We start from the raw sequence: 14,243 nt of genomic DNA on the forward strand, positions 1-14,243 counted from the left end.
ATGCTGTTACATACAGATGCTAATGTTGGCTTGTCTTCTCTCATTTATCATTGATCGGGTTCACTGCTGCAGACTGTTAGTTCCTCAGTGCTAAGCACATTTTATCATCTTGTTTGTCACCCGTTGGCTTTTTTGTCTCTCTTTCAATTGTAACAGACATTTTAATGTTCTTAGAGAATCCTCCTCTAAAACACATTTATTCTCTTTAAGTTAGTTTTCACAGAAAACACTGTCAGAATGATACAGCTAACCTTTACTGTATAAAGTCTCAAGTGTAAACTGCTGATTTATTGTTTCCCGTTTAGCTGAGCGAGCACTGCTGTTTTTAATAGCCTCAGTAAGGTACACTTTCACTTGCATATAATTTTGCACTCCTCTGACACACACACACACACACACACACACACACACACACACACACACACACAGACAAACACGCATTTTAGTATTATTGCTCGGCTCTTTTGCCCTGGACCTTCGCCAACCTCTCAATCTAATCCATACACATTTGTGACTGCCTTTTACAGTCACATGGTTCATGCTGTAATCTCTGCCAACCGGCATTAAGCTGTTTTGGGAGATACAGGAGATGATCCTCTTTTTCCAGTGTATACCCCACTGAAGGAGGAGACATGCCCGCTCACCGCCGTGATCTAATTGCAATCACTTTGAAAGGAACATCAAAGTGAGGGTAGAAAAAATATCACTTGTAGTTTAATATGTATTGATTCGAGTTTCCAGCTTCTACTTTACTCCTGCATGCACAGATTTAGGCTTATTCATGATCAGGTGTGCTTGCATGTTTGCTGGAAATCATTAGATGACTATTTTGCCATTTAAGGTGTTCTCAAAAGCTTTTCCCTGACTTTTTCTGTTTTAAGCCAATGATCTTGTTTTTCCTCCTGCAGGACCTGATGCACTTGCCAGCACTATGTCCTCTCCTGTCAGCTAAGTACCTACAAAGCAGCATTTTTAATAATTTGTTTTGTCAGCACAGATGATTTTCCATGTGCGGTGTGGTTTCTAACAACACAGCAACAAACCAGACCTGTGCTGAGGCCTGGTTGTAAGCACTTTTAGACATCTCCAGCCCTGGTAAGTCCCAGTTGGCCACACTGTGGAAAAATGGGTACTGAGAGCCTCAGCAGAACACCTGCCCCCGCCTGACCTGTTTTTAGTGGATTCAATCCCACGAGAATGACAGGATAGGTATAAGAAATGCTCTGCTGCTTTTGTGTGTGCGTCTCTCCACCATTCCATCAGCCGTATTCACCATGCAGCCAGGACATGTATTTCATGGTCCTCATTCTTCTTGTCATGACACAGATAATAAACCATGCATGCACTCTGTCTTACAAACTCAGATACTTTCAACTGTTTTTATCAATTTGCAAAATTGCACGGTGGCGCAGTGGGTAGCGCTGTTGCCTCACAACACGGTGGTTCCGGGTTTGAGTCCCGCTCTGTGCGGAGTTTGCATGTTCTCCCTGTGTATGCGTGGGTTCTCTCCGGGTTCTCTGGCTTCCTCCCACCTCCAAAAAACATGCGCTTCAGGTTGATTGGCTAGTCCCAAATTGCCCGTAGGAGAGAGAGAGTGTGTGTGTGTGTGTGTGTGTTTGTCTGTCTTTGTGTGTAGTCCCCTGCCTCACGCCCTATGCCAGCTGGGATAGGCTCCAGCTCCCCGTGACCCGCTACGGCGGATACAGTGGCAGAAAATGGATGGATGGATGAATGGATGAATGAGGTTTTTTTAGTGAAACTTGACTAGGATTCACTTTTACAGTTGAGTTCACAATGTCATCAACAAACATTCTAATCATGTAAATCTTTCAGAATGTTCCCTGGAGAACATCCCGACTAGTCACCGCACAGCAACTTTCTTCAAATCAGTTCTTTTTTACTTCTATTTTTTTCTGGCTGCCGGCTGAACCCTCACACACCATCATGCCATTCAGTCAAAGCTCAGTTCCTGAAAAAACAGCGTGGAATATATTTTTCTCTTGTGTTTTCTCATTTTCCACCTTATAATATCTAAAAAGCTGCAATTTTCTTCCTGTGTGTAACTCAGAGTTGTGCCACTATGGAGATAATCAATCATCGTGTGCAAAATATTAACAAACAGCTGTAAGGAAAAACTTCATTACACTTGCAGCATTCTGTATTATATGTCAAGTGTGGAGTTGTCATATTTTGCAGCCGGTAGTTGGGAACAGAACAGGCTGGGGAGACAGGGAAATGAGTGTCCATCACAACTGTCACTGAATACTTTCCCCCCGAGGAATTATCTGTAGATCGGCAGATATTCTTTCTAAAAAAAAGAGAAAGCAGGGTTCTCGACGCAAAAGTGAACCTCCACAAGTAACACTTTCCATCTACAGGTGCTGTTTGTGTCACAGTGTGTGTTTGAGTGGAGACTACATAATCAAACTATTTATATGGAAATTAGCAGCACTGGTAGTGGATGGGTCTCAAGGTTGTTTGACCTCTCATCTGTTTATAAATTCATACGTGCATTTGTATGCATGTGGAAACCTAATTGGCTGTGTGTTGAAAGAAATCTTTACACTTGTTGCAGATTATGTTGTATCCACATTTTGAGGTTTTTCTACAGTGACAGATGAGGGATGTTTCCACTTGACCTTCAATACTCTAAAACTGGAAACAATAGGAGTGATTAATTAAAGAACAAGGCGTAGGACAGCAACCTGAATCCAACGCATCACGTCCAACAGCAGAGAAGAAGATACTGGGGGGAAGACCATTAGTCAACTGGACAAAATCCTGCGAGAGGTCGCTGTGGAAGGAGGTCAACACTTCAACATCTTAAAAAGGGATGAAAGGCACCATCGTGAAGAAGTTAGAGGGAATGGGAAACCTAATCTATGTCTATGGAGCAGCGCATTCACAGTGGCTGAAGGTAAGCGGTCTACTCCATCAAGTCCCATCAAGTCCAGATGGTAGATAGAAATGGACCACCTAGTCAAAGAAAGGAGGCAGCTGAAAAAGCAATCGCAGAAGGCTACAGAGGAGGAGAAAGGAATAAACCTGCTCCAGGAAGAGACCCAGAACAGGCTTGCAACACTGAGGAGAGCTGAAAACCTCATGAAGAAACGTAGGAGGAAGGAGCAAGCAAGAACAAGCTTCTACAAAGACCCGTTCAAATTTGTGAAAAGTCTTTTCACAAAGAAGAGTGGAAGTCTCTAAGTGTCAAAGGCCAACTTGGAAGAACATCTGAGACAGTATTGTACAGATGACCGACACCAGGAAGAGGTTGCACTCCCATCTGACATGCCACCACTCAGTCCACCAAAGTATGAGCTAGAAGTCGGTCCACCTAAGTGGAGCAAAGTGGACAAAACTGTGTGTGGAGCAAGGAACACATCAGCTCCAGGCCCCAATGGAGTCCCTTATAGGCTATACAAAAACACACCAGATGTCCTACAATTCCTTTGAAAACTGATGAAAGTTGTGTGGTAAAAGAAGGAGATACCAACGTCATGGCGGAGATCTGGAGGGATCCTTATCCCCAACGAAAAGGACGGTTCTGAGATTGGCCAGTTCTGCTAGATCAGCCTTTTAAATGTTGAAGGAAAAATCTTCTTCAGTGTGGTTGCTCATTGGCTGGCAGTATACCTGCAAGGAAACAACATGATTAACACGTCAATCCAGAAAGTAGGCATCTCAGGCTTCTCAGGGTGTGTGGAACATGCTAGTGTCATCTGGCATCATAAAGGTTGCCAAGAAGGAGGGAAAAGATCTCCTTTTGGTATTCCTGGACCCCGCGAATGCCTTTGGCTCAGTCCCTCACAACCTCTAGCCCAAGTCCGAGAACATTGAGACATATCTTGGTGGGATGTAGGACCAGCCTCACCCAGGGCCGATACATCTGGTGGCACAACCAGGAGCAAAGGTGTCTTTCAGTGGTGCTGGAGGGTCAACACATAGCTGTGAATGCCCTTCCTCCCCTGTCCCGTTGGCACCCAACACCATCCAAGATGGACAGGCCAGGAACGCCACCATAAGAACTGATGTTGCACAGCTGGGCAAAGCATGAGACTGGAAGCTGCTGGCAGACCAGGACAAAAAACTCTGCTTCCCGCCTGAGATAGCATCCACCAACCTGCGTCCGGACCTTGTTCTGTGGTCAACCTCGCTCAAGCTTGTCTACATCATAGAGCTCACGGTACCTTGGGAGGGTGCAGTGGAGGAGGCTTATGAGCGGAAGAAGCTGAGGTATGCTGACCTTGCTGTGGATGCACAACAACAAGGCTGGAAAGCGATGCTACGCCCAGTGGAGGTAGACTGCAGAGGATTTGTAGCCACCTCAACATTCAGGCTACTCAGAGAGATGGGAGTGCGAGGGAAGGCCCACAGGCAGGGAGTCAACGACCTCTTTAAGGCTGCCAAGAAGGGGAGCCAGTGGCTGTCGATGAAAAGAAAGGATCCGACCTGGGCCTTCAAGTGAGCTGATGGCATCTAGAGAGTGAACCTAGGATGCTGGGAATCACTGCTGAATCATCTGGAGGTGTTGTGGGTCAATCAGCGAAACATCAGTGAAAGAGAGCGCCCACTTGACATCCTGAAGGAGGTAGAGGTAAGATCGGGCCTAAAAAATCCAGCCCGACCCGAAACGAGCCCACGGGTATTAAAGCCCAACCCGGCCCGAGCCAGAGGGTATCAAAGCCCGACCCGACCTGAACGTAATTATTGACATTTTGAGCCGGGCCGGGTCGGGCTTGGATTCGGGCTTAAGATCTTACCTCTACTTTCAGTAGAGGTAAGATCTTACCTCTACTTTCAGTAGAGGCAAGTGACAGGAGAAGATACAGCTGACGCACGGAGGGAACTGAGCAGGTATTGTAGATGGATGTTTCTAATACAGCGCCTCTGTTTTACCTAAATAATTTATTTTATAAGGGTATTCCTTAGTTTAATATCCATAGATCGTTTGAGATACATAATACATAAATATATATTTATTAAAAACGTTTGGGCCAGGTCGGGCTTGGATCTTAAGATCTTACCTCTAGAAGGAGGCCATCACTCACTTAAACTCCACAGACTCTCATCGGTGCCTTAGGTACTATATCTATTGTCCACCAAATATCTTCACAACTGTTGCAGATAGAAACATTAAACAAAAAGCACATTACTCGGGCAGCAAAGGGAATGTAAATAAGATGATGACCTTGACTTTGAGAAAACTAGGTCAAGGTCAAATTTCACCTGTTGTACTCATGGATTTTTGGAAAGCAGTCACGTAAATGCATTCTATTGGCTGAAGTGTGCTACGTTCTGTGAGTCTCGGACATCTGTGAGACACAAAGGTGCTTTAAACAGTCGATAAGAGTGTAGGAAAAGGTAAAACAGATAGAAGGTGGTTTAATATCGGTATGGGGAGGGTTCATAAACATTTAAATTACCGTAAATAATGAGATAAATAGTACGTTGCTCTATCGTGGAATTCATTAATAGCGTGTGGTACCTCGAACTCATTAACTGCGAGGAACAACAGCGCACTGTACCTCTTTAGGTACACATGTTTGAAACCCGATGAGATATAATCGGGTTTCAGACATGTGTCTGAAACCCGATTTGTTTTGTTTAATCACAAAACGAAAAGCAACTTTTTCAGAAGCCAGAGGCACAAAAATGTCTAGGTCAGGGTAAAATGTTGAATTCAGGGGTGTGGCGGGATGTTGCAGTCTCTGACTGTCTCGTCTACATCGCTTTGAGATCCTATTTTAACTTTATCCACCTGTGTTTCTCTTGAGTGTGACTCAATCATACTTTGCAGGAAGAAATTATTTTCAGAATCTAATTATAACTTAAAGGAAACTGATTTAATACCTCACATGGAGGGGGTGTCTTGATGCCATCTATGGGGTGGGAGCGGGAGGAGTGGCACACCTCCCACCGCCCGTGTTTGACTTTGTTGCACACGCGCGCACAGAGGGAGGGCGGGGATGGGGATGGGGGCGGAGGTGGGGATGGGGATGGGGGTGGTGATGGGGATGGGGGCGGGGATGGGGATGGGGATGGTGATGGGGGCGGGGGGGGTCATCATTATATCTTGGTTGGACTGAAACCGACCGCAGGATACAAACCACACGCACCAACTCCGGGCGTCACTCGTGTAATTTTCCCACCCGTGTGTTCTCACTGGAGAGGAAGGCGCTGATGATGTTCAACATGCTGCCGGGGGAAACCCGAGGAAAACCTGCAAACTGATTTTTAAAAAGAAGAACGAAAGAATCTGCCGTCCAGACATCAAAGTTCACAAGAAACCATTTGACAGGTAAGCCGTGCGTAAATTTGACAGCCATTTACTTCTGAAATAATAACGTGACTAATTGTGAGTTGTGTTGTATCCGTTGTTGTTCCACGTTGTGGTCATCTTTTAATTAAATCTAAGGTAGAGAAAGCTTCTTTTAAACTCCTCTCACAACTAAAAGTTACAAATAATGACGCGTTTTTATTATGAGGAAGGGGGAAAAAAAGCATCCTTGTGTTACCTTCCAAATGTGGAGTTGATTGATTCACTCAGATTCTATTATTTCATCGTCTAGATTTTATTTTCCCCTTAAATTTCACGACTTCCACGCAACTTATCGTGATGAAACACCACGCTGTGGTTTCTGCAATTTTTTAATTTAATCTAAGTGGAAACCGAATCCATCAACTGTAATCAGAAAGCCATCTGTATTTTAATTTCCATTCATAAGCATGCAGCAGATGGTTATTTTTGTTAATTGGGGATTTGCATGCATCTACATTCAGCAGCATACGTTCACGGCTGGTCGTGTAATGGAGTGGAAAACTCCACGCTCACCTCCACTCTGGGTCACGGACATCAGTGAGCTGTCTGTCCATCAAGGTAGTCAGTATTGGCCTAATCAACTGAACCCAGGACAGTGTCAGATGGAGTTGTGTGTGTGTGTGTGTGTGTGTGTGTGTGGGAGGGGGGGGGTCCTCTAATCACATTCTGTGTCTTTTTCTTTCTGTTTTGGAACAAAGGCATCATCCTGAATCAGAATGTTCTGGAAACTGATTAGATTGTCCAGACAAACACACACCGTTTTCAGAGGAGCACAGATAAAAAGTCACACACACACACAAGTAGATGAGGTCTAAGTGGCTCTAAATGAATTCCACAAACACACACATTGGTATTCTCCAGTGAAAAAAATGTCCTGTAATGCAGCAGTGGTGTGCGGATGTGAACACCTCAGGTGTGTATTTTTCTAGTCCTGTCAGTTATTGACAAGGTGGGACACATGCAGGTAGGATTGATGTTCATGCTGTTAATAGTGCAGCAGGCAATACTTGGGGTATTGATCACACCCCCGTCGAACCTCCAGCCCTACAATGCAACCTTCCACCTCTGATACTTATGGATTATGATAAAGGGGCCATGACTTTATGAGAGAAAAATAAAGGGAATCAATTGGATTAACATGCAATGATGACCGTAATTTGATGCTTTGCTTCTTTGGTCGTGAATTTGATCTGGGGGAAAACAGTGAGAGGACCGTGGCTCATCATGTATTATGATTAATTTCCTTTTATTACAAAAATGGATGATTTTTCAGCCTGTATTAATTTAGCTACAGTTGCTGTAGTGAATACCAAGGGATGTTTTTTTTGTTGTTGTTTTTTTTCACAGAACGTGTTTTCCTTTTGCTTTGGTGCTTTTGCATTTCAGCGTCTCTCCATGCAGATTTTACCAGATTAAATAGCCCAAACCCATTTCGTTATCCTGTCTTTACCCTATGACTTTTTGTGTCCTGCTCCTCCACCTCCTAACAACCTCACGGCTCACCTCTGACACTGTTTGATCACATTTAAAGGGTGAGCAGGAAGGCAGACAAAGGGTAAGTCATCTTTTAAACACCTTTTTTTTCTCTCACTCATTCAGGTTCCCCTGGTGTGATCGTGAGTGGTGTCTGACTGGGACCTGTTGTATGTCAGGGGACTATGGTGAGGCGATGTGCACTGGCTGGTGTGAGGACAGATGTACCAGCAGAGGAAGATGGGGAGGTAAAGGAGCCAATCTTTGTTCGTGGCTGTGCCTCTTGCTCTTGTTTGCCGACCTGTGGGGCCAAACTTCCTCCCAGTGCCCAGAGAGCTGCCACTGTGCCTGGGACACAGCCACAGTTCAGTGTTCCGATGCCGGGTTGCGGGAGATCCCAGAGGGGATCCCACCAGAAACTGTCTCGCTCCACCTGGAACGCAACTACATCCGTAACATTCCAGAGAGTGCCTTCAAAGATCTCGTCCACCTACAGGATCTTGACCTGTCCCACAACCGCATTGACTCGCTGGCCTCGGGGGCCCTGCGGCATTTGGGGCCCGAGCTACGCCTGCTGGACCTTTCCCATAATCAGCTAAGGCAGGCCAGCAGGGAGGAGTTTGGCTCAACTCGTGCAAAGACACGGCTCTACCACAACCCCTGGCACTGCGACTGCATTCTTCAGGAGCTGATGGAGACTCTTAACCTGGAGCCCGAGACAGTAAATGGGATCATCTGTGAGAGTTCTGTGCGGGGAGTGGGCGAGGGGAGCAGGTGGGATGACCCGGGGTCACAGGGTGAGCACGCAGGACAACCCCTGGTGAAGTTGTTGGATTCTGGGGTGAACTTCTGCAGCATGCAGAGAAAAACCACTGATGTGGCAATGCTGGTGACAATGTTTATATGGTTCTTTATGGTCATTGTGTATGTAGTGTATTATGTGAGACAAAACCAGGCCGAGGCCCGACGCCATTTGGAATACCTGAAGAGCTTGCCAAGCCCACACAAGACTCCCACAGAGACAGATACTCTGAGTACTGGGTTCTGAAATACTGAGAGAAGCTGATAAAAATCTTTATGGAGTACATGTGAGGCGATTATAGGATGGTGTGCATAACAATGAATATTTTTGCGACCTTTCTGCTGCAACCCCCAACATGTTTCTGTATATTATTATACATTTTATTTCTTCCTGTTTTTCTTTTTCTTTTTCTTCTTTTAGAAACTAATGTTTTTGTTGGTTTACTCATTATATACAGAGTCCAAACTGAAAATAAGACTATACTGTAGAATAAAATAATGGAAAAAGAATGATTGTTTATATTTTACAAACTTTAGGACCCTGAAAGCCACTTTTCCATCTATTTCCTTTCTTTTTCTTGTCCCATCAAACCTCATGCTGTCGTCTTTTGTCTTTCCTTAAGCTCTAATTAGAAGAGTTTGACCAACTGACCCTTGAGATTTAATCAGCTAGAGTGTTCATGATGTGTGTGTGTGTGTGCGCGTCCGTGGTGTTCCTTTTCATTGTTATGGCTTTTACTTTGACAACACTGATATTGCATGGATGCAATTCAAAGCCTTTCCCCATACACAATCACAAAACCCGCTGGATTACATTCACTCTCAGAAAATCGTTTGAGTTGGAGGTGACATATTTCATACCCAAGCAGCAGCAAACAAACACCTCGAACATATCTGGACAGCTACCGACGGTTATTCCCGACTGTTCCAGGAATACTCTAAATTCCTGGAGTTTATTTATATAGTTTATTATGATATAAATTTGATTACTATAGATCTTATCTTGAGGGAAGGTTGATTAAGCTTGAATTAATGTTTTGAGTGCTTTTCAATCTGCCTTCCACTGATTGCTCCATACAAATACTGTGTATGATTCTCCCATATTGTTCTATATTGGCTGTATCATTACTGAGATCTTTTAAAGCATTATTAGAATATTCAAAAACAGTTTAATTGATATTCTACTCCTTGACATCAACAGACATGTTTTAAATTTAATTGGAATTAATTGTAATCATATTGAATGCAGAAGTAGCTGGAGAGCATAATTCTGTTAAGAATGGGTGTATCATGTTTGTGAGTATTTGTAATTCTTCACTAAATAGAAGGTCTTAAAGCGTCTGTGTGTAATGGGCAGAATCAGTTTTTATAGCCTGGTGCTCAGGATGCAAATGAGCGTTTGTTGACTGGATGTTACGGCAGACAACATTTACTTCTACAGATAATTAGGTTAATCTTTCCTCAGTTTCTTTTAATGTCATATTCTTGCAAACTATTGGTCATTCAAAATATATTTACTTTAAGGGATAACAAACTAATTTGGTGGAAAACTTCAGGTTCAATAATATGGATTTAGCCGTGCTACCAGTATAGCTCTAGTTATCACCTGAAGGATTGTGATTAAATTTGGTACAAACATCAATGTTATCCTACGTACTGTGTATTGTAATAGTATTTCTTTGGAAATTATTTTTGACACATACCCAACATACAACTGTAATAGGACAATGCTATAGCATGTTGTCATTGTGGTAACCTTAGCACGTAATCCCCTAGCATTAGTGCTGTGTTCAAGACACCTTAGAAATGAGGAAAATACAAACTCTAAATCAGATCAAGTAATTTTTGCTCTACTCAGACACACATTTAAACCTTTGTACAACTCTAAAATTGATGTAAAACAACATAACTCAGTGTCATGCCAGCACAAACATATGGATTCAAAGGTTACGTGGTTATATGAAGTTACCATAACACCTTAAGTGGAACACTTCTCTGTGTATCCTGCTGAATATACTGTATGTGTGTTGTGTGTAAATTATAGTGAAATCCTGTATCGTTATTCAAGAGGAAGACATTCTGTGAGTAAGAACTAGAAGAAGTTAAACTGGATGACTGCGGTTGGCAGCTGGTCCACGAAAGAACTTTGTTGGTAGAGCACAGGCTAAAGGGAGAGATATTCGACAGGCTCATTGTCTGTGTATAAATGTATAGCACTGTTGATGTAGCAACATATTTCATGAATGTTATGTGTTCATCACTTGTCATTCAATTTTGTGCCAGAGTTCAGTGTCCTGAGTGTCAATACTGTCTGTAATTACCTTTTGGGTCATTATGGTCCAGGGATGCAGATAATTCAAAACTCAAGAAGCAAGTTTTTCTGTAAGTGCTTTGTCATTATAATTCTTATTATTATCATTGTTATTAAATAATATAAAAATAATATACATAGGAATGCAAGAACACCGTTTTACTTTATTCATACAAATATTCCAACATTTATTTGCTCCTGTCATTCGAAAAAAGCACAAAAATGAAAAGTACAAGAATGAAACTATATCGAAAAACATTGTAAATCCACACAAAAAACTGATCATACTTGGCAGCATTTCTGCGATCTGTTGTTCTGTGATTTAACCAAAGGTAATCATTTTAAAACCATTTTAACCCATGTAATTTGTTTGCTACCACCTCCCTTTTCAAGTTTTATTAGTTTTTTTATTCCACAAGTCATCAAACTCAATCAGAATGACACGGCAGTCATCCATTTCTCCACTGCTTTTTCTTGAAATCTGATGTGTTTCTCCCCCTGGAAATATATCGCTTGCACTATCACACAGTGGGAACCGGGAACAGTGACATGTTTGGTGTGACTTCATGTAGGAAATTTCTTTGGGGGATGAGTCAAAGCCACTACCCCAGATATTTTAGCATGAGGGAGAACAAAACAGGATTGAAATAAAAAGCAAAGCCTTTCACTTGTTATCGTATTTTATTTCCAATTTACATTAATTAAAACGTAACAAAAACAAGTCATGACCATTATAATATAATTCTATTATTATTAATAATAGTACTATTATTAATAATAAAAAATATACACAACCTCACACAAAATGAGGTCCCTGCGCTGGCTGTAGAACAAGCAGACCACACCCGAATCTGTTCTACTGTGTGTGTGTGTGAGTGAAGTGTGTAAGCCGACGCAGAGGACACATCCTGCAAGAGGGGAATGATGGGAGGAAGTTGAGAGAGGTGGAGCCGTCAAAGGTAACAGCAAATGGGGTGGGGTAGGAGTGGGGGACAGCAGACTGGGGTTTCATGACCAACGGTCAGACAGATAATTAAAATATGGGAATTCATACACAAAGAATCAGGGAGTAAATGGGCTTAGCCTAAATTTTGGAGGATATTTTTTAGTGTGAGGTAGCTTTAGAATATAAAAACTAAATCAGGGTTTAATTCCAAATTAAATATTCCTTGATGGTATAAATTCGTCGTGGCTCATGGTCACAGTTGTTTACATATGGGGAGGTGGGGTGGATGGGGGAGAAGCAGGAAGGTGGGGTGAGGCAGGCACATTTATCACCCTGAAGTCCCCGGGTGAGATACTCTAAGAAACTGTCTATATATATGTTTGTGTATACACACTCCACAGTTATATATACATATACATATATACGTACATACATACACACACACATATATATATACTGTGTGTATATATATATATATATATATATATATATATATATATATATATACATATATACGTACATACATACACACACACATATATATATACTGTGTATATATATATATATATATATATATATATATATATATATAAGTCACTGCTTGTGAGTACCTGATTTTTAAAAAATAGACTGTTTTACAACAATAGCACCATTGATCTTTATTATAATACACAGTAACGTTTTGATACACACTGGTGGTAGAAATAGGAAAACCTGCACTTTCTATGAAGCTAGATTTTTTGGTTTCAAAGACATATATGCTGTAGTGGATATGGTACATGAGTGATGGGGTGATTACAAAAGAGGAAGTAAGAGAGGAAGCTGATAGATCAGGTTTCTTTTAAATAATGTGTAAGTGGGATTTTTAATACTTAGCAAAAACTCCGTCCTATCACACCTGGGACCCAAACTTAAACAATAAATAAATAACACCAACACATCTTTCTCTCTTTTGTTCCCTGGTATGTTCCTGCCCTCTCCTCATACTTCCTCCTTCCTGTTTATGGGGTGGGGTAGCTGGATTGCTGTTCAGTGGTGGGAAGTGGGGCTTTTGGTAAATGCCGACTGTCCATAGGGGCGGTTGTCTGGATGCAATGCTGGATGATTCACAGATGTGGTGCCAATCAGTGCAGTTATCCTACGCACTTTTACTTAGAAAAAAAGTCCCATTTAAAAAAGTGTCTCGATATTTATTTTTCACTCTTTCTCTCTCCTCTATGATCTAAAGTGTGCACCTCTTTCATTTCATTTTATTTTGTCAAATCTCCACTTCTTTCTCTTTTCGATCCCTCGTTCCTTACAAGAAGCAGACCGAACCAACTTCAACTCCAAACTCCTGATTTGCACCACCAATATCCATGGGGGCAATGTCCACAATGGGCAGACGAGAGGTCTTCTGTGATCTGTACTCAATCATTGTCTTGCCCCACTGTCCCGTGTGTTTCTGCATGAGGGAAGAGAGACACAATGGCTGTTAAATGACCTATGACTTGCTCTGTAATTGCAGAAAATGTAAATTTCTTGGTGAGTTCAGTGAATAGTAGAGAGAGTCAGATTCTTTCTATAACAGTTTTAACATCCCTCATATTTCTTACAATGTTCTAAGATTCGTGGCATGCATGTTTAACTGAAATGTTGTACGTCCATCTTGACTCTGTCCAGTCTTACCGTGCAGCCGTCCTCTATCACGCTGTAAGTGAAGCGACTGTTGCCCTCGGCTCTGATTTCTACATCGTTGGATCCCTGCAGGATCACGGCCTTCTTCAGGTTCCCTGTTGAGGCATCCATGTAGGCCACGCTGTTCTTACAGTGGTAGGTGAGGTTTTGAGAAGCCTCAGTGGACAGCAGCCTCAGGAAGGTCATCTGAATGGATGCAGTGTTTGGTGCCAGGGTGTCATCACCGTAGCTGAACTGCACAGAGGACGATAAAGTGACAAGAAGCATTAATATTAACAACAAACAACAACGAAAATGTAGAAATCAAGCCATTATGTGTAAATGCCATAGCATAATGTGTCTGTCACTCTCTGTTTTATTACAGCATTAATAGAAGACAGAGGAGTGTGTGTTTTAGCTCATCTGATAAATAAAAACCAGGGTGCTGCTTACATGGAGTCCTCCATTCATTGTCTCTCCAAACCAGACATGTTTGAGGTCCTTGCTCTTGCTGGACCACCAGTTCTTGCGAGGGATGCTGGAAGGCTTAGCACGGACGCAGGACTCCCCTGTCTCCATGTTGCAGAAGACCTTGATTGCATCAACAGTGCAGCCCTGATTGGGATCAATCCAGTACTCTCCTGCAGGGAAAAAAGGTTTAGCATTTTATGTCTCATCTCTGGTGACATAATAAGTTGATAGCTTTTACTGTATAATGATAAAAATATTGTACGGAA

At 42.4% G+C, this 14,243-nt stretch overlaps 2 protein-coding genes across 4 annotated transcripts in view; one reads left to right on the forward strand and one right to left on the reverse strand.

Moving 5' to 3' along the window:
• The first annotated feature begins 6,088 nt into the window (after window positions 1-6,088).
• On the forward strand, window positions 6,089-10,916 carry LOC137596033 (leucine-rich repeat-containing protein 3-like). The gene is made up of 2 exons (XM_068316452.1): window positions 6,089-6,298; window positions 7,919-10,916. The coding sequence occupies exon 2, from the start codon at window positions 7,965-7,967 to the stop codon at window positions 8,838-8,840; it is 876 nt and encodes a 291-aa protein (XP_068172553.1). The 5' UTR covers window positions 6,089-6,298; window positions 7,919-7,964; the 3' UTR covers window positions 8,841-10,916.
• Window positions 10,917-12,483: 1,567 nt separating this feature from the next.
• col2a1b (collagen, type II, alpha 1b) overlaps window positions 12,484-14,243 on the reverse strand; it is a 48,672-nt gene continuing 46,912 nt past the window's right edge. For all 3 annotated transcript variants that reach the window (XM_068316451.1, XM_068316448.1, XM_068316449.1), the window contains 3 exons: window positions 13,960-14,147; window positions 13,519-13,761; window positions 12,484-13,294 (listed from right to left, as the gene is read on the reverse strand). In XM_068316451.1, the coding sequence (XP_068172552.1) occupies window positions 13,148-13,294; window positions 13,519-13,761; window positions 13,960-14,147 (578 nt within the window). In that variant the 3' untranslated portion in view covers window positions 12,484-13,147. The remainder of the gene's footprint in view (window positions 13,295-13,518; window positions 13,762-13,959; window positions 14,148-14,243) is intronic.

This window comes from Antennarius striatus, chromosome 5 (assembly GCF_040054535.1).
Source record: "Antennarius striatus isolate MH-2024 chromosome 5, ASM4005453v1, whole genome shotgun sequence".
Classification (NCBI taxonomy): Eukaryota; Metazoa; Chordata; class Actinopteri; order Lophiiformes; family Antennariidae; genus Antennarius; species Antennarius striatus.